We start from the raw sequence: 21083 nt of genomic DNA, 5'->3' as shown, positions 1-21083 counted from the left end.
AATTTACTCAGGAGATCTTGTCTTTTTCTACTTCCCATGTAGATTAGATCTATGTATGTCTCTTTTAGAGTCCTCATTGTTGTCTAGGTTCTCTGGAACTGTGATTTGTGGGATGGTTTTCTTGGGGGCAACAAAACCTAGGAAGAATGAAGCCTTGAAAATGAATGTTAGGGATGCATGTAAGGCTATTAGTGAGCATCCTGAAGTGGTACTGTTAAAAGAAGGTAGTAATGTTTTTAAAAATGAGAAACTTTGTCATTCATGTTTGTTTCTTAGCTGAAAGCAGCTGATACACAAAACAATTCACTAGCCCCAAACATCGAGAATTGCTTACAACCCATTTTCTTGATGAAAACTCATTGACATTATCTTCTTATATAAATTACATTTAATTGAAATGATTCCATAGGGACATTCCAGTGTGAATACTATTCAACCTACTCTAGGTTTTATGTAGAATGAAAAGCAATCCGGGGGTGGGGGCGAATCAAATGTGAATTCATATTATTACAATCTAATTCCAGTGATAATATTTTGAATGTGGATAACATTCTTAAAATTAAAACACACATAGAAAAGTGAATCGCGTATGGTGGCTAAATTTACACAAAATTTATCTTACTATCAATGAAGTGTCAAAGTTGTGACAGCACATGATTTAGTGTATCTGAAAACATGCCTCGACCACATAATTTATTATTATAAAAAAGTTCACTGGTGGTGGGATTCTTTCAGTGACAATTAGTTTTACAACTGACATGTGGTCTATGTCTCAAGTCATAAGGAAATATGACTATGGCATCTCTTTTCTCCTCAAGTAAGTTATGTAACAGACCTTTAAGCTAAAATCTAGAAGGACAAATGAATGCCTGCGTGGCAAATGTTCTGAAGCCTTTGAAAGAATGGTGCCCTACAAACCAACGACAGCCAGATGAATAATCCCAAGAATTTCCGTCTGGTTCATGAGGGGACACCCTGCCTTTGTAAGGAGCTTCCGAAGGGTTTTTGGATCTGAGTTACAGGCAAAATGACCCGGAAAAGATATCCTGAACAATTTAAAAAGGCAAAAGTAAAGATGTTGGAAGATTTAAGGTTTCATATTCCTGAGTGAAACACTTCTCAGGGAACCTTCTAAGTGACAGGTATATGTTAAATACCAAAAGTGCTAAAGTGAACTGGACAGACTTGTGGGGGAGGGGGTGTCAAGGGGTAGCACATATTACACACACTATGCTACAAAACTGACTTTATGGGAGGGGCTTGCACAATTTTCTGCTCAAAGACTTCCAAAGTGGACCCTGACTAGAAAGAAGATGAGGAATTTAAGATGAAGTAAAGAAGCTGACTCATTTAGATGTTATTCCAAACCTATGGAGGCTTTCGTTTCTGCTGAGAGAGCGCGAGATGGTGACTCTTGCCAGACATCACACTGAGGAGGCAAGAAGAAACCAGGAAATCCACTTTCCAAAACGTGCCAAAGGTGGGGGTGGGGGAGGTGTCCAGAGAGGCACTGAAATAAGGGAAAGCTTCCAGCATAATGGGTGTTCCTGCGATTATTTCCCCTTTCTGTTGCCACAGGGACTCATTCAAACCCTTGGAGTTGTGTGAGTTTGTAGCATCACATAAACAAGCTACCCCCTGGCCTGGTGTTTTCCAGTGACTATAAAGAAAGGGTTAATTTAAGAGGGTGGCTTAGGAAGGCTTGCAAGAAGGTTGGAAAACATTATTTCAAACTTGCTAAAACTCTGAACTTTTAAGTTTCCCAAAATTCACGTGTGTGTGTGTGTGTGTGTGTGTGTGTGTGAGGGAGAGAGAGAGAGAGAGAGAGAGAGAGAGAGAGAGAGAGAGAGAGAGAGAGAGAGAGAGAGAGAGAGAGAGCCGCAAAGGCAGATCTATTTCAGTAGGATTTTTTGTTTTAATTTAAAATCATAATCTCGCTGTTTCTCTCTTGCAGCAGCGTTGCAAATCCAGAGCGGTTCCCTTTAGGATCGCGCCTCAAAAGGCTGCGGCAGAGGTGCTGCCGGCTCCATTTATTTATGAGCAGCGTTCAAAGCCGCCCCTCTCCCCAGTCTCTTTCTGGGAACCTCGGTCTCGGATCTCGGGTCACCTCAAGGGCCAAGGAGTTGCGGGGCGGGGACCCGGGAGCCTCCTTCTAGTGGCAAACTTTGCCGGGGCGTAGGAGTCGGGGCTCGCTGGAGCAGGGGCGCACGGGAACGCGCGCCGCCACCTCCCCCCACCGGGCGATAGCAGCCTGGGCCTCACCTCTCTCAGGCGAGCGAGGTGCGGGCTTTCAGCGCGCGTCCAGGGGGCGGGGCGGGGCTCGCGGGGGCGGAGCCAAGGGGTGGGTGCTTCCCGCTGCTATATAAAGCCCGGCCACCGCGTTAACTTCGGACTTGGGTTTATTTATTTGCGGAGCGCCTGGACGGCGGGGGTTGGAGGAGGCGGCGGCTGTGGCTGCTGCAGACGGTGGTTAAAAAAAGGAGGAGGAGGCGGCGGCGGCGAGGGATGGAAGCGCCCAGGCTTCGGGGCGCAGGCCAGAGCTGCCGAGCTTTCCTGGGGCTGCGGGAGTACTGAGGAGAAAGGGGAACGTCCCGGGGGCCCACAGGCGACTCCAGAGGCGCGGGCTGGGGTCTTTTTGTTCAGCTGCGCTCAGCGCCCAGCAGCCAGAGCGGACAACTCCAGTTACAACAACAACCCACCTTCCAGCAGCCCGGCGAGACTTAGGCAGCCGCGTCCGTCCTATTGTTTAGACACTTGCCTGGGGCTCCGGAGCGCCAGTCCCCTGCTCTCTGTCTCCGCCTTCTCTCTCCCCCCCACCCCACCTTCCTCCCGGGAACCACAGGCGCCGAAAGCCTCCCCGAGAGGGGAAGGGGCTAGAAGCTAGCGCTGCCTGGACTGCCGTCGCCGAGTCAGGTGCAGCGTCCGTGGCTAAACGGCGTCTCCACGTTCGCGGCTGGACTCCTACCGTGACAGTGGGAGACCGGATCCAACGCCTGGGGAAACTTCCTGCACTTTGAGGTTGAGGACCCACTTGCAGGAGCTGCCAGAGGGGTGGCTGAGAAGCCGTGCACCTCGGGACATCGCTGTTGTTTCTTCTACCTGCGCCGTCAGGTGTGTGCGGCAGAGCTGCGGCGTATCCCGGAGACCAGAGCGGCTGACAAGAGCGCGGACACCCGACTGCCAGTCGGCTGTCGACTGTGATCTACTTGGGTAGCAGATCCCATTCTCCCGCCTATCACTTAGTATACCCATCAGGGCATACTAACATCACTGGCATCGCGGACACCTAGCCTTTGCCTTGCTCCTCCTGGCTTGTCTGGCTCCAAGTCTTGCCCTAGCCAGTTCCCACTCAATCTTCCTAAGAGCTCTTGCTTTCCTAACTAAACTTGGCTTCCTGGATTTTTTCTGCAGAGGTGCGGACTAGTGGATTTTTCTTCAGGGCTGCAGCGGTCCGAGTGCCCTTTTGTCTCTCTGTGTGACCTCAGGGGCAGGCCCTGGTGCAGAGCGTCGCCAAGGACGCCGGGAGGGAGGCGGGATTGCCCAGATCTCCTCCAGTGAAGTGCATGTGTGTGTGCAAGACATCCTTGGCTGTCGGGAGGCGGCGAAGACGGGTTGGGGCTGCTGCTGTGCCGCAGGAGTGGAGAGGCCCAGTGAGCTGAGCCCCGCTGCGCCGCCCGGCGCCCCCAGGACTGCGTGAACAACCGGTGCGCCCCCGCGTGCGCCATGCCCAGTCTTTTCGAGGGCTCTGCTCTGGACCTGCCAGGCTCTTGCACCTTTTAGCTTGGGGGAGCCCACTTTGATCAGGGCCACCATTACTATCGAAGTCCCCTCCTCAGCCTTGCACCTTGCCAACTGGAATCGGATTTTCTAGAGGGTCCTTGGGGTCAGAAGTCCTCGCTCATCCTCAGGCAACGGGCCCCTGCATCTTTGCGGTCGTTTCGAGTAGGAGCTCTTTTACCTCCAAGTTGAAAACGCGCTCTGTCCTCACAGCTGCATCAGGGTCCCCTCGTAGCCTAACCCGGGCCTATTGATATTCAGGACCTGAAGTTGCCCACCGATCTGCTTTGCTCAAAAAGCGTGGAGAGTCGGGGAAAGGCGTGTGCTTCTGCCAGTTCTACTGCTTTATATTACTGTTCCATATTACTGTCTGTGCCCAGCGCCAGGCATCGAGCCTCGGACACTGCCCAGTTCTCACTCAATAGAGAGCTAAAGAGAAGTCCCTCAAAGCAAGGATCCTGTTGGGGAAGATGAGCAGCATTGGCTGGCAAACACTGTCCCTGTCGCTGGGGTTAGTGTTGTCGATTTTGAACAAGGTGGCGCCGCAGGCGTGCCCGGCCCAGTGCTCCTGTTCAGGCAGCACGGTGGACTGTCATGGGCTGGCACTACGCAGCGTGCCCAGGAATATCCCCCGCAACACCGAGAGACTGTGAGTATGGGCGCTTCGCCCTCCCCATTCTCTCTTCCTTCCCAGCGAGGTAGAATATCCCCAAGCATTCAGCCTGGAAAGTCCGCGTGTGGTAGAAACCGGTTCCTGGGGCAGCTCTCAGAGGCTCTCCAGCACGCATATCCCCGGGGGGTGGGCCCTCTGAAAAGGTAAAAGACTGGCGGGCACTAAACTGGGAGGAGCCTTTGCCAAGGAGGGGCGGATCACTGGCAGCTGCGTGTCCTTTTCCTGCCCCCCCCCCCCCCCATCGCCACTTGAAACTGCTTCTGGACTGTGGACCAGTTCTTTCTGGCTTGGGGAGAAAGGCGCCTGGGACTACAATTCAAGGATGCCCGGGGCAAGGGAGGTGTGACTGGGTTTCCCAGACTCTGCAAAAGGAGTCACCTTGCGGTGTTGCAAACACGGGTTATTTCAGGACCTTGTTGCTTCAGACTGTGGCAAAGGGAGGTGGCAGGCTGTTCAAAGAAGAGAAGCTTTCTCTCCCAGGCTTTGTGTACTCTTCTAAATGCCGAGGAGGGGGTGTGGAATCTTGGGGGTGCCCTGGGGATCTTTTCATAATCTATGAAGGATGAGTGCAAGAATAGGCTCAGTAACAACCCTCATCGTCTCCCCGGACATGACTTTCTAAAAGCCCCTCTCATTTACAGGGAGGACGCGGCAACAGTAGCTAAGCGAACACACTTAGTTCTTAGACTTGCCAGATGATTGTGTCCCAAGGCTTAAGTAAAGTTAGCCATAGTTCTCCGTCTGGAACTTACTGGGCCGGGTCCAATCGCTTTGGTGACCCTGTGGCCCTGGGCTGCTCCCTCCAGCCCTTCCCGCTGCGGCTGTGTGCCCTTGGGCACCTTGCTGGCAGTCTGTGAGCTCCTTCACGTGGTGGCAGCTGCTCTGTCTGCCCCTCTTCGCGCTCTGCCGCCCGCAGACATCCCCGCCTCCCTGTCTGCGCGAGTCTTTAATGAAGAAATAAACGCAGATCCGGGGTTGACGGCCCACGCGCTCCTGGTGGGGCACTTCCCGAGTTAGGGAAGCGAAGCGCAGAGGCTCTTTGTGAAGCGGAGCCCTCCGCTAGGAGCCGGCCATAGAGTCCGGGATGCGCCGGACTCTCCCAGTTGCACTTGGGTCAGGCAGGCGCCCATGACTTGGGCTGGTGTAAACTGGACTGGTGTGGCGTGGGTGATTGTGGAGAGATTCCGGTTCTTTGCTGCATTTAGCTGTCTGGAAAGGAAGACTCTAGGACGGCACTTCTGCACTCAAAGTCATCAGGGTCAACAACAGTTGCCTTCCTCTTGATTCAATCCACACCCCCACTCTCAGTTTCAGGGCCCAAGACCAGGATTTTCTTTTTTTCGGAAAGGTTTGCCTAGTTCCAGCTCCACCGGGGCTCTCCCCCGATTATTTTTCTAAGCTCCCAGTGCCCAGCTAGTTGGGCCTTACCGCGGGTGTCTCATCAGGATGTGATGCTGGGGTCCAGAAAGCAGGAGATAACAGCCCATGAAGTACTCCCACAACTTTAGAGACAATTCTGAGCAGTTGGTTGGGGGAGAAAGGGTGGAAAACGATGAGAAATTCTAATTTAGCTCTCGTCATTCCACGCCCTTCAGAACACTGTAAACACTAACTTGTCAAAGCCCTGGGTTTCCAGAAAAGGCATTGGAGTACCTAGGGGTTGAAAAAAAAAATCCTTATGAGAGATTTGTGGAGTTTTCAGGAAACCACACACTCGGTGCTTGTTTATAAAATTCCACCGTTAGCAAAGTAAACACTTTAAATACAGATTTCAGCAGGAAGTTTGGAAGTCGAAAGTAATAGAACTTCCAGGAAGGAACCCAGGGAAACCTCCCAAAGGCTAGTTACATTGTGAATGAATGAAGCCATGCAAATTTAGTTGTGGACCAGAAAAGAAGGTTGTGACTGAAGAAAAAGTGGCGCAGAAATGGAACAAACGTATCAAGGCCAAATCCTACTTCCAATTATTGTTCCCACTAGTGGTTTAAACCGCAGTCACTGCGTCGGGGGTGGGGGGGGGGCAGGAGCTGCAATAAAGAGTTCTGCTAACCCAGGGAACCTAGAAGGGGAGGGGGGTGAAAGTCTTTGAGGTGCCGAGCTCTCCCTGACACACACTTTTCTTTGCCTCTGGAATTTTGGCCACAATGCTCCCTCAAAGTGTTCTAATTGAAAAAATTTCTTCTCGAATAGTTTGAGGGATTTTTTTTTTCATTAAAGTTCATGAAAAAAATTCGTGGGGGCTATGCTAAAAATAAAAGCGACATTGCAGAATACCTCAGTAAATAAACACCCACATTCTTTAGGAAACCCAAATCGAAAGCACTCTCACACACAGGCCACAAACACACAACAAAAGCCAGGGTTAGTGGTGACATCACCACTTAGTTTTCTTGTCATATGTCAGCAAGAATTTTGTAAACATGAGACATTTATAAACTACTATTTCAAAGGCTTGTTCCATCGCTCCCCAGCTTACTTTTAAGCCACACTAATTGAATTAAGGTTTTTTGGTTTTTTTCCCCCCTAAAGCTCCAACATGCTTTGAGTTTTACTTTGACCAAATATGATAGAAATAAAAAAGGAACGTTAATTTATTTATTTATTTATTTTTGGTTGTCTCTTAGGGATCTGAATGGTAATAACATCACAAGGATTACGAAGACAGACTTTGCTGGTCTCAGGCACCTCAGAGTTCTGTAAGTGTCTCCTTCCTCGGAGTCTTGAGTTTTGTTTTTAAGATAGGATACTGAGTATAATCACTGTATGTTCATAGATTTTAAAACTTTTCTGAAGACAGGAGCAGTTAAAAAAATCTTAAGGTCTTCTTGTATTTCTTTTTGTTTTCCATTGTATAACTTTTAGTGCAATTGTGCCTTTAAGAGTGGCTGTATGATGGGGATAGTAGGGTGGAAAGGACCTCAGATCTGTACTCTAAGGGCATTACATAGAAATGAAGAATCATTCGTTTCACAATATAAGTAAATAACAGAAGAAGTCCTATACTTGGAGGACTTACAGTTAACTTGGGAAGGCTCAGCAGATTGCTCTTTCATCTACTGAAGTAAGAGTGTCCAGATTTTTTTCCTGTAGAGAAAAACGTTTACACTAAAATCATGCAATCATCTTTTCATCAGATTTTGGGGGACATTTATGTATCAAATATACTGGTCTCGCTTTGGGTTACATTCCCTATTTTGTAGTTTTGAAACTGGCATAAAATATTGCAATATGTTTAATACACTAGTTAGGGGTTTAAATTAGCTGTGAGTTAGCCATTAGCCGAGAGTCAATATTTGTAAATTTATGTTGCCCCACAGGTTTGTAAATATTTACATCCAGTGGCCGTGTATTTTTGACTACCATGGGTCCAGAGTTAAGTTTTAAGGAATTACTTTGGTCCTTATGGCATTTTCCAATCCATGATGTGCATGCCCAGGTCCGAATTAAACTCAGAATGTGCTGAGCTACTGAATTCCTTAGTTAGGAACACCAGTAAAATCAGTGTAAGAAACGAACTTTTAAAGGATAGTTTCTATTGTCAACTTGCTTTGCAGTTTAAGGTTTAGATTTTACTTTTCATTAGTAGCTTCTCTGTGAAACTTCTTTAGTAATTAAATAAAAAAAGTCTGGTATGGAAGCTACTTCTCCCTCTGAGTTCTCTCGCCTGCTCTATTATGAAATTTGCTGGTGACTCGGAATTCAGAGCGAAATGCCATGGACACTTGAGAGAGGGATTGCAGGTTTTTTGGCTGCTAAGTTGAAGCTCCTCAGATGGCGACTTTTAGAAGCCAGTTCTGTTTTGCATTTCAGTCAGCTCATGGAGAACAAGATCAGCACCATTGAGAGGGGAGCTTTCCAGGATCTGAAGGAGCTGGAGAGACTGTAAGTATTCTCAGTCCCAAACCCATGACAACATGTCTGCATGTTTAAAACCACTTGGATTTCAAGGGTTGTGTCTTCAGTTTCATGGCCTAGCTTTTAAAGTTTAAGAAGAAAGGGTACAACTAAGTGTTTTCCGGCATAAAAAACAAGTCCCTAGGTAAAGAACATGAACTTGTATTAAGGCTTAAACGTTCAGGGCTTTCCTGAGACACTTATTTCCTCCATAGTCATTGTTTTGGCACTAAAATAGGTACATGTGTTCCTAGCTGTTATCTGTGGCTTATGCAGAAAAGGACCATTGGAAATTTTATTTGCATTAATGATACTTTATGGAAAGAGATGCTTGGCTAAGAATCTTGTAAACATCCATGTTGTTGCTGTTTGTAACATTGTTGATACCTTAGGACATTTAAAAAAAATGGTTGTTACCAATGATTTATATTTTTTGGTATTTACTACTTAACTGTGAACACTGATAATAACCACTACTGCCAATTCTAGTTAATTGTTTTATAATAGCTTCTAAAATATAACAGCTGGGAAAAATAAGTCACAAATTATTAAGGTTGCTATGGGGCGCCAGTCACCACTGACATTTTTTCCATGAATTTTAAGTATAGATTTTACACTTTCAAAACTGTTGTTTTAGACATAAACATCTCATAAGTATATGTTTTTCAAGACCATTATTGTCAATAATATATATTATTCAATTATACAAATGTATAATAGACAAAATTTATATCTGAAATAAGAAAAATTATAGACTTTGAACTATGAAATATGATTTAAAGATTTCATGTCATGATTATTCTAGTTCAGTGGGTTTTCATTTTTAAGACAGGTAAAATCTGTATTAAAAGCACTAGGAACTATTTTAATAAGTTTCCATGCCTGTCCTAGTAGTTATTTTGGGAAAAATAAATTTGGTGCTTGTATCTAAAATTTTAAACATACATAGAGTGTGTTCAGATTCACTGAGTTCAAGACCAAGGTTAAGTCTGTCCTTGTTTAGAAGTGGAAAATTGCCTTGTAATTTTGTAATACATTTGAGAATATGTAGGACTATGTTTTTATTACATCAAGCAAAGCATGGTCATGTCTACTTTATTTTAGCTTAAAAGTCTGTCCATTTCAGTGTAGCTGTGGATTAATATGCATTAGCCACACTGAGGTACTTTCTGAGGACGTGAGAACAGATAAATATTGTTTGGATGTATACCCAAGTTCTTCTGTTCATAACCCATGTTAAATATGTAAAATACTCTGAAAGTATTTATTCTTTATTGGCTTCATAGATGTTTGTCTATAGCTGATATACCTACCTAGTGAAAAACTCTCAAAGATATTTTAGACCACATTTTTTAAATGCATTGATAAAATGTAATGAATAGGTAATTAAATGTTGGTTGAAACGCTAGACTTTGGTCAAGAGTGTCTTCTAATGATCCTGATAGCTTGGTTCTGAAGCTCTCTTTCAATCACAGGATCATCTATGACGTTTTCTGCTGCTCACATTCACTTGTATTGTAATTTTAAATCTCTAGGAACATAACAATGCACACTTTTTCATATTTTTTAAAGGCACTTCAGAATGTCATTTGAACTTTCATCTTAAATAAATTAGTTCTTCCTAAAAACAATCCTACAGATGCCATAAAATCTGAAATTTGATTAGAGCTGTAAGAGGACACTAGTTTTTGACTTTTACTTCCCCTGAGAATGTCACTTCATCTCAGAACAATTTTCTATTCTAGAAAGACTAAGTCAGATGTTGCAGAGTGGGAGGAGGGTTTGTAATTTTGAATGAAAACTAATATATATGCAAGACTTCTTTAAATCACCCCAGCTGTTGGCTGAGAGCAAATATTTCATATTTGTGAGGAAAAGCTGAGAAAATTCCATTTGTTTACAACTGCCAAGTCCATCAGATAGAAGCGCATTGTTATCTGACAGCCAATTCATCTCCTTGGGACTCTGGAATTCTAAGCCATTTCTTAGGAACATTGTGGATACAGTTTTCAAATATTTATTTTTAAATATATTAAATGTCAAGACAGTTTTACTAAGACATGCATTCAACATTGTTGTGAAGAAGACTACTTTAAATTTTGTTCAGTTTATTGTTTTAAGAAACAAAAATACAAAACCCAGCCTTAACTTGTGAGTTCCACATTCAAATTATTATGGTTATAGCATCTACTCCTATTTTATTAATGTCTCACAAATTGCTTGTTTTCTACAAAATTTCAATGGTCAATGTAAGAAACAGAAAATAATTAATGGATTAATGATAAACTATGGATTTTTAAATCTACATGATTGTTTGTAAGTTAGATACAAATTTTCAAATTGAACTCCAAATTGCTAATGCATTAGAATTAGTTTATGTTGTAACAGTCATTCAGCTAGTAAAGCATGACTTCAGTTTTTTTTTCTTTGTGGTAAACCAAAACAGAATTGAAAAATATCAACTTTATTGACATACAGTTTATGGTTCTGAGTTGTTTTCATTTTGAAATGATAACAATAATAGCATTTGTCAACATGAAGAAATAAAACTTCAGAGATACTCATAATGTTGTTGAACTTATAACTTAATAAAGAGAAAGACAGATCTGAAAATAGTAAATAATATCTGCACCTTTTTATGAAATTGGTTTTCAATTTGTAAAATCAAGATCATTTTAACCTAAAGTTACCTTTTGTGTAAATCAAAGCACTTTTAGAACAAAAGAAAGGTATTTTTCACTTAATGCTGGTCAACATATTAAGATGTCCTTCTTTTCTCCTTCCTCCCTCTTTTTTCCTTCCTCCTGCCCTCCTTCCTTTACATTTTTCCTTTCTTTGCAAAACTTTTCTCTTTCCTTGTTCTCTCCTTCTTCCTTTTGCTATTGTGGAGAAAACAGCATCAGATGCTGGCGATTTCATCAGTTGTGTGGGTATTGGCTACTGTGAACGGGATAGGTTTTAATGGAGCTTGTGCCCCATGAGCATATGACACTTCCTGTTTGCGTAGTTCCTGCCATACACCCAGGCCTGCCGTGCGCATGGGCAGGGTGTCTGGAATGCTTTGTTTTATCAGTAGTATTATTTATCTGGAGTTGGGAGATCATGAAGAATACTCACCATGCACACTACAATACAACAGCTTCCTGTTGTTTGATAACAAAGTTATAGAGGAATGTAATGAAATGATTTTACCAGCTGATTCAATCCAATCAATTAAGAATAACCAAAGTACATACTTGTAAGTTACAGCATAAAGTTAGGATTCTTGAAGTTTGCTTTTCTTATATGTCACAGAAGGCTGGGTAGCTCTGCAGTTCTCTCTTAAAAGTTATTAATTCAATGTATATAATATCTTTGTCTTCCTTTCCTCCCTTTCTCCCTCCCTCCCTCTCTCCCTCCCTCCCTCCCTACCTACCCCTCCCTCCCTCTCTCCCTCCCTATCCCTTCCTCCCTCTCTTCCTCCCTCTCTCCCTCCCACCCTCCTACCCTCCCTATGTCTCTTTCTCTCTCCCCCCTCCCTCTTTCACTAGCCCCCCTTTCCTTCCTTTTCCAAAACAGAAATTCCAGAGGCTGCTGACACCTATGCTGCTCACTGGCTCTCTATCCACAGATATGGTCATGCTATGTTCATTTTGTTCTGCTCGTTTGCTTTTTATGGCTGTCAGTTGGGTCTTCAGCATTCTACTGGTAAAATTAATTCCTTTCATTTTGAAAATTCCCTCACAACGTGAGTGGCATATTTGATATACCAACATTGCCAAAAGGAAATACATGTTTGTCTAACTTACGTTTCTGGAGCAGCAGCGTCCAGGAATACAATATCATGGCTCTGTATGGACAACACAAATACCACATACTCATTACAGTAATTACAGGAATAGGAAAGCACCGTGGATGGATAGATAGTTTCCGAGTGCTGGCTATATGATGCTGTTTTAGACTTTGCTGATGGGGGCAGGACAGAGAGACAGAATAACAGAGGGGAATGGGGTTGATTGAATTATCTAGCCACTACAAGATTTAGGTACCCTTTAATATCCTCTGTTGGATCAAGAGTGAAAAATAGTCAGTCGTGTTCAGTTCAACTCCATTCTAAACTCGGAAACATTAGACAAGAGAGACTCCCACAGAGCCTGAATTTCATTTCTCCTGTGCAATCTTGATTACACGACTTACTCTTTAAAAACTTATTCCTCTTCAAATTAGTTAATAAGACCCCTCTCTTGCATCAATACTGCAACTGTCTGTCTTTCAGACAAAACTTCATCCAACTAGTCTGCTTTTTTTCTCTTCATATTTAAAGGTCACTTTTAGTCCTAGTGGCTTTGCCACTAAATAGTTTGCTTGAAAAAATATAATTCTACAGTATTGCGAAGTAGCCATGTGAGGGTTCCCGGGAAATAAGTATGATAACTTAGATATTTGAAAATTTTACCAAATTCATAATCATAGAACTCATCACTTTTTAACATTGACATTTAGATCTCTTTAGGATAAAGGCCCTCTTTGAGCAAACACTGTATTTCATGAACCAATACTTAAAAGATACGTTCTCCTGTAAGATGATACTGAATTCTTCCTTTTGACATGAAGATACCATTCATAAAGAAGTCTCAATATGACGCTGGGAGCTGTGGCACACACAGAGGTTGGGTTGTAGTTGTAACACATGAGTTCAGGTGGAGAAAATGTTGTATAACAGGTCTGAAAGATAGCACTGTTTACCCTCTGTTTGTCCAGGCTGTAGAGGATACCCTCTTCCCACTAATCCTGAAAGCATATATGCAACCGGACACATTCATGCTTCTTATTGTAAAAAGCATCTCACAATGCTAATCTCTGTGGCAAAGAATCCAAGTTCATCTCAGGGGACTCTTTTCTGGCATCTTACACATTGGTTTAGAATCCCTGTTGTTAACTTGGTAGACATTTTTTTAAAAAATATATCAGATACAGAGTATGCATACCACATAAAGGAAAACTTTGCTAAGCTATTGATAGCTGTTAAATGCCTCAATTCTGATGCATGTCCAAGCAGCATATGGACTTTTAAAAATTCTGTTACTGACTGTGGTTTTAGGAAGCTTTCACGAGAGGGTGCTCCTGCAAGTATAGTGGAACATTCACGGCAGTGTGTTTTTATGGGCACTGAAGTCAAAGGGTGCCGAGAAGACCCCTTTGCCACTGCCGACTATTTTATAAATTCCAAGGCAGCAGAGGGTGTTTATTTTTCCCACATCTGTTTTGGGCTCATCCTTTGTGACATTGTTTGCTGGATGCTGTTTCCTTTATGCCTCCCCTGAAATGAGGGTTTGAGTTTGCACTGTTTCAGTGTATTTGTGGAAACAGCGAATGTCAAATATTTTACATCTAGTTCGGTCTTTCAATGCTTTTGGATACCTCTCCGCTTGAATTATGCCTTCCAGAGTGCGTTTCACAAGCTTGCATACAAGGGGAGGGTGTTTTTTTCTTTATGGACTTTACATGTATTGTCCTGTTTTCAAAACAAGTTACATCTGCTGAACGGCAGAGGACATTAGTAGTAATGAAACCTTGGGGACAAAAGGCTGACTTCAAGTTGTGGGTGCTAAGTATCCTTTTAAGACGCCTTCTACACAAGCTGTTGCCTGTCGTCTTTACAGCATCCATCCTTCCTGGGAATCAGGAAGATTGCTTTAGTGCAAAAGCAATGCCACATTCTGTTAGACTGTGGTGATAATGGTATTCATGTGGACTATCTAACAATTCCTGCTCGGTGGTGCCTTGTAATATCACCTGCTAGCTCACCAATGCAAGGCACTCACTTATTGTATTGTTGCTTGTGTTATCAGTAGAGATAGTTTCAAATAGAGATAGTTATGAAGATCCCTCTCACACTAACAGTGCAGGGATCAGTGAGGTAATGTACTCAGTTTCTCAGAACACATGGTACACTGCATTTAAAAAACTGCAGTTACAGATTTTTAACACTACTTCTTTTTGAAATTTGAATTTTTGAAGTTGAATTTAAAGGTATTTTATATCTTAAAGTATGAATATACTATGTTTATCCATCTGTATTTGTGACTTTCACTTTGAGTTTCTTCATGGGATCAGATGGTATGAAGAAAATGAGTATTTTTAAAGAATATTTTATATTCTCTCTTAATATGTAGAGTAACATTAAGTGAAGGATGTCAGCAGGAAACAGCGTTTTTATTCACAAGGGTTGGCTTCCCTAACATGGGGCACAGAGGATGAGATGATCATTGCGAGTGCTGCTGGAAAGAAAAAAAACTTTCAACCATTTAAAACAAGCTAGATGATACAACTGCCCAAAATGTAAACTTTGGTATTATGTAAGATAAAACCATTCGCTTTACAAATGTCAAGAAACAATACTTGAAATGGGCAAGTAGAAATTTCATCTGAAGAGTCAAGGAGAGTTTGATCATTTATGTATGAAGAGTAGGAGAGCAATGGGAGTTTTTGGGGCAATCTTTACTGAATAAGGCATGATACTCAAGTATATTTGCCTTGATTTGTGGATAGGAAGCACACAGTTTCTTTCATTGGCTTTGGTAAACTCTTTTAAGTTTGCATTTTGAATTAGATGGAAGGTTATTTTGAGGTATTCATTGAACTAATATGAAAGTTAAGAAAAGTAAGATACTATTGTGTCCGTGAAAGGATAAATCACCAGAGCAAATGGAAGATAATAATTTAAGAAAAAGCGTCTGATCCAGGTAGTCAGTGTTTGCAGTATTTTGATAGCCCTGAGATCATTTATCCATCTGAAAGTCATACTCAGAAACAGCGGGCGGCATAGATCTAGCATCTTTAATTATCTTGGGTTTTAGAAAAGCTATCTCAGAGAAACACACCACACATATCTTCCTGAAAGCATGAGTCAGGATCCAGAGACTCCTCAAATGGTTGTCGGATCTCGTGGGCAGACTGTATCCCAGGGTGATGACACAGAACTGGTGTGACTATGCTCTGTCATCTGTCCTTGGGCATGACTGCGTCTTTTTACGGAGTACCTTGTGTGGTCTCTCATCAATAATCCCATGCAACACCCCTTCCTGTTGTCCTGTCCTGGGACCATCACTTTAAATGTCAGCTCATTTGCATTCGAGGTCACATTGTGACACTCCTCTCCTTAAGTCACTATGATGTTTTCTTTGTGGTATTAGAAGCAGGATTGCTGGTTCTCCAGCTCTGTTTTGTGATTGTTTTGTTTCTTAACAGTCTCTAAAGTAACTGCAGATTTAAAAATATGCCCTTTAGGGATTTAGTTTCTGATATTCACAAGAATTTTTTCTTTTAAATAATTCATTGAATTTGAAGGACTCTGGTGACTTTTTATTGAAAAAGTTTCCATCCATTTAACCTTTTTATGTATACATGTCCATGTTCATGATGGAAAAGAACTAGAGCCAAATATATCCCTCTTCCTTTAGTACGCCTGCTATTTTTGTGATATTGTCTTGCCTCATATTCAAAACAAAGTGCATCACGATTGGTTTAGACACAATTCCTGTCATGAAGAAATAATTAAATTCAGAAAAAAATGCTTAGCATTATTAGTATGTGTGTACATGTGTGTGCTCACATGTGTACCGGACTACACAAGGAGAGCTGCATGCTAAGGTGTGTATGTGGAAGCCACAGAAGAACTTTGTAGTGTCGTTTCTTTCCTTCCACATTTTTTCTTTCGAAAATGATTTATTTATGTTTATTTTATGTGGGTTGGTGTTTTGGCTGCATGTATGTCCATGTGAGGGTGTTGGAACCCTTAGACCCAGAGTTACAGACAGTTGTGAGCTACCATGTGTTTTGAGAATTGAATCTGGGTCCTTTGAAAGACCAGTACTCATAGCCACTGGGCCACCTCTCCAACCCCTCTTTCTCCTTTTATACTTGTTCCAGGAATCAAACTCAGTTTGCCAGGCTTATAATTTTGGGTGGCAAGCTCCTCACCCACTGAGCCATCTTGCCAATCTCTGGTAGATAATGTCTTTTAAATATTAAATTGAGTGTCGTATTTTCATCTGATTAGCTCAAAGGTGTTTCTGAAATGGACCAGATAGCACTGGTTTTCTCAAGGAGACTTTCAGCATTACATTATTTTGAAATATCGGTGAGGAACAAACAGTCATGGTGATGCCCGATGTGTGGGATCACACCACCGGAAGCCACATGCTAGTTCTGCTTGTGAGCTGGAGATTTCTTACCAAAACACGTGGAGTGTTACTCACTGTGAGGATGCTGGGACAAGTATGGAGTGATCCACATAGTCTAAAACACATCAGATAGGGTTTGTGGTGTCAGTTAAGAAACGCTGGGAATGTGAAAATGGTTACAACCATACAGAGAAAGACACTACCAGTACCAGGACTTCAGTATCTACTTTCTCATAATCTATGACGTTTTGCTAATGTATTACCAATGTATTAAGAGGTTTAGAACAAGCTGTCAGTCACTTATGTGCTGGGGTTTATTTACATGCACTAAACTCCTTTTTGCTCTTAGCTGTTGCTCACAAAGTGAGTGGTGAGTGAAGAAAGAGGGCCATAGTGAGGGTACATGCAAGCAAGTTAGCTGGGTGGTGGCTGGTGGCTCAGGGAGCCTGCCAAAGCAAAGTGGTCCTAATATCAAGTGAATATACTGGGTCCTCACTGAACTGTATCAAAATGCAAAGAGAGCAGTCAGTCCTCATTCAACACAATACGAACCTACCACATGCCGGGGAAGATTGGGGAGTGCTGAATGAGAGCGGGAGATTGCTTTGTATTTTTTAATGCAGCTCTAACCTAGTAAGTGCCAGAGGAAGAAGAAGGAGAACAAAGAGCGGGTCTTCACATTTGAGGAGCTCGCAGCCTAGTGGGAAAGAGACTAGCGCATGAGTCAATATTATACAGTGCAAAGGGGTCTTATCAAACGCTCTGGGGACACAGCCAAGGGAGGCACGGAGTTTACAGAGGATAGCTGGGGTTTCACATAGAATGTTAGAAAGCACTGTTTGGTGGGAAGGGCAAGCTCTCTATGGAAAGCTGCCTCTCGCAGAAGTAGCATGCCTATTTGGGCTGAAGAATCACTGAGGACTATTAAGCCAGTGTTTGGAATATGATTAAGAAACAACTTCATGTCTGTCATTTTAGAAATCGGGTTAGGTAGGCATTCTCTGCATACATCTCCCAAAGAACTGCTGGATAAATTGTCGTCACTCTTACCAAATGTGAATGAATTTTCGGTGTTTGTGGATGGGTTTTTTTGTTTGTTTGTTTGTTTTGTTTTTTGGTTTTCTCTCTTTCTCAGACGCTATCATCACAAAGTCACAATGAAGCTATTTTGTTTAAAGTGGGAACATGATGGATATTGAAAGTAGTATCCCCTCAGCATCATGCCCAAGAAAAAAAATAGAATAAAAGGTTTTTGTTTTACTTTATTATGTGGTTCATTCATAAAAATCGGTGCACTGATGGTGGTAAATCCACCCTTTCACCACTAATTCTCCTCTTTGGACCTTGGAGCACATTGTTATTGGTATGTATTTTATGACATGCTGAGCACGGCTCTGTAGGTGAGCAGCTTCTAAGCATGTTCAGAGACCACAGCACTGACCACCCTCATTTTTCTGCTCACCTGTCCTGCAGCTCCCTTAAATGCAGACCCTGCTTTTAGGCTGCCATTTTCAGGCAAAGGAAAATACATAAAGCTTCTTCTTGGAATCTTCGAATTGCAGATGGAGAGTTTCTTCAAGCAGTTCTTTTTGCTTTAAGGTGACTTTGACAAAAGTATCCCTTATTATCTGATTAGGGTTAGGGTTATGTCTACTTTCTTAGAAAATACAATCACTGGTCTCATTGCTGCCTGGTGGAGACTAAGTAAGCAGCCTCTTAATTACGCCTGATAAACCTTTAAAAAAAAAAGTCAGGACATCTTTAACCTCTGTCCTAAAGACTAGTTTCCACATTTCTCAGGGTGCCATTGGTCTTGGAGGTCAATCAACTTGTACATCATTTGTATAGATAGCTTGCACTAGCTTCCCATCAGTATATTTAGACTTGGGAGAAGCAGAACAGTAGGCAGTTGTTACTCAATTGATTAAAGTATTTACATACAACTGGTAGGGTTGGATTGTTAGTTTACCAATGATAGCTTTTGCTTACTTTACTTTCTCTAGTAGGTGTGCACACTCCCATTGAGCTTAACAATAGATTGGGTATTGGTAGAGTTGTAATTAGATTCCTATTAGAGGCATCTGAAACATCTAAAACAATCTTGCAATTAGATTCCTCCTCAAAGCATCTAAAACACCCCCAAAATAAAAGCAACGCAATCGTAAATCAGATTTGAAACGCTACTTACTCACACAGAAAGAAAATCAACTCAGTGATCGGTCAAGAGCTGTGGATTGAGGTTTAGAGCTTTTTTTTTCTTTAAAGATTTGTTATATATGCAGTATTCTGCAGAAGAAGGCTCCAGATCTCATTACAGATGGTTGTGAGCCACAATGTTGTTGTGGCTGGAATTGAACTCAGGACCTCTGGAATGAACAGTCAGCACTCTTAACCTCTGAGCCATCTCTCCGAAGTCGCTAGCTTTGCATCAGTGGTGCAGTCATTTAGCGCACTCACACAGAAAGTAGATCAGCTTTGTTTTTTGTTTTTTTTTTTTTTAAGTTCTGACTTCACCTATGAAGAGAAAGTCTTATAGACACTGTCTCAGGCTCTATCCCCAGTTAAATAAATAGTGATAAAATTGAAATTTCTGTCTACTGTGCCTTGGCTGAAAATCTTGACCTTCTGAGAATCTGAATTCGTTTAACATAGTTTACTGTATTAATATGCATATCCTCTATTGAAGTTGTGTCTGGGTTAGGAAGTCCCATTTAGTCATGTGTGCCTTATGTTGCAGGGATGGTGAGTTGAGAATTTAGGTCCCAGTAACCATCTGACTAAGCACACGGGAAACTGTGTAAAGTGCCATGTAATAAAAGGTGTAACCAACTTTTGGTGTATGATGCTTAGATTCTCTGGAATGTCATTCCGTTATTTCTAGAAATGCAGGAGGAGGCACGACGCTACCAAAGCACAGCCTCGTTGTTACGTATTTTCTGTGTAACATAAGCTCTGTTTTTCTTTGTTTTCTCCAAAGGCGTTTAAACAGAAATAACCTTCAGTTGTTTCCTGAGCTGCTATTTCTTGGGACTGCGAAGCTCTACCGGCTGTAAGTAGACACAAGTGTTCCCTGTTGCTTTTGGTTGACCTTGTGTTTTATTAATAGATTTGTGGGTGTTTTCTTGTGCTTTCCTGGAATCCATGTGTTAATAGATTCCTAGATTGAAAGTTTGCCCTTTTGCTTTTTGAAGGAAATGGAAGATCTTTGGTGGTTCCAGTGGCTTTGTTTATGTAGCATTTTGTGGCTTAATTGTTTGTTATTGCAGTTTTTGGTTTTGATTATGTGGTGATAGAGGGGTTTGCCTTGTGCTCAATAGAAACCAAATTTTTAAGAGGAATATTACTACTGGTCTTTCATTTAGATGGTGTTCCCTGTAAAGTTGGGCTCTTTTTGTTAGCTTTTTTGGGAATTGTTTTGGTACTCGAGGAGCCGCGTTTATTAGTTTGTGCATATTATCTATCCTAAAGCATTTAAAGATGTAAATTCTCTCCTAAGAGTTTCTTTAGGCAGAATTACGAATTCTGCAATGTGAACTACTGGAAGGCAAGGCTTTCATATCAGATTATCTCATAGGCTGTTGGGGAAGTTGTTCTTTTCAAAAAGCACATTGTGAGTATTAGGTGGGATCAGTTTTTCCTCCCAGGAATGCTTGATCACTGACCTAATGCGTAATAGTGAAAACACGTTTCTGAAAGCTTTGAAAATTAGACTGTTCTGCTGTGTGCATGGTTTTTCACAGATGGCAGATACACTGCAAATGTTGGAAAAGATAAATACCAATGACTATCGGTGTTCATGTTTGCTGTGACATGATGGCTGGGATATATAGAGTAAGTAAGTTGTCTGGACTGGCCCCACCTGGATGTTGGGGAAGTCCCATATGGAAGTGTTTGTAGAGAAAGTGAACACAGTGCTGTTTTCCGAATTCGATTTTGTAGCCAAAGCTTTGTAGCCTACAGGTTCAAAATTGTTGTTATCAATTCCAGCAGTGCATGTGTGTGCGTGTGTGTTGGGGAGGGGGCCTCTCATACTCTTCCCCACTGAAAACAGGATGTCTGTGAGGTCAGTTTTCCTGATACCTCATTTCACAATACAAAGATATTTTCCAGCTGACCCCCCCTCCCCAAGCTGAACACATACACCTTCTCTTTCCTGACATCACTTCCTTTAGGAGAGTCAAAACCACAGTCTGTAATTCTCCTGTTTGTGAGCTCTGCTATTTAACTGGCACTATGTCAGTGGAGTTTTAAAAATCAAAGAAACTTCTCTTAACAAATGATCTCGAAGGGCTACTTATTCCAGGAAGTAGGATGTAGCCTTCCATAAAATTGTGCATGCATACATACATATATAGCAATTGAAACATATTTAAATAGTTGCAGTTAGTGGCATAAAGACCAGGTTTGTTTTTTAAATAATACCACTCTTTATGTTTTAATTGTTGCGGGTAGTGAAGAAACTTGTAAGGATTTTGAAACTTACATCCCGTGACCCTGCAGGACTGTGACTTTGTCAGCAGTGTGCATACAAAAGCAGCACGCAGTGTCTTTGGAGTGCACTTTTTGGTTGTTAT

General features: G+C 42.2%; 1 protein-coding gene across 6 annotated transcripts in view; it reads left to right on the top strand.

Moving 5' to 3' along the window:
* Window positions 1-2207: 2207 nt before the first annotated feature.
* Window positions 2208-21083, top strand: part of Slit2 (slit guidance ligand 2) — a 346206-nt gene continuing 327330 nt past the window's right edge. For 4 of the 6 annotated variants that reach the window (XM_075943594.1, XM_075943590.1, XM_075943592.1 and 1 more), the window contains exons 1-4: window positions 4104-4426; window positions 7075-7146; window positions 8261-8332; window positions 19487-19558. In XM_075943594.1, coding sequence (XP_075799709.1) covers window positions 4248-4426; window positions 7075-7146; window positions 8261-8332; window positions 19487-19558 — 395 coding nt within the window. In that variant the 5' untranslated portion in view covers window positions 4104-4247. Of the gene's footprint in view, window positions 4427-7074; window positions 7147-8260; window positions 8333-19486; window positions 19559-21083 lie in introns of all 6 variants that reach the window. The other 2 variants (XM_075943593.1, XM_075943588.1) reach the window with 2 other exon arrangements.

The sequence above is a fragment of the Microtus pennsylvanicus genome, chromosome 12 (assembly GCF_037038515.1).
Source record: "Microtus pennsylvanicus isolate mMicPen1 chromosome 12, mMicPen1.hap1, whole genome shotgun sequence".
NCBI classification, from domain to species: Eukaryota; Metazoa; Chordata; class Mammalia; order Rodentia; family Cricetidae; genus Microtus; species Microtus pennsylvanicus.
This window is presented reverse-complemented; position numbering and strand designations above follow the sequence as displayed.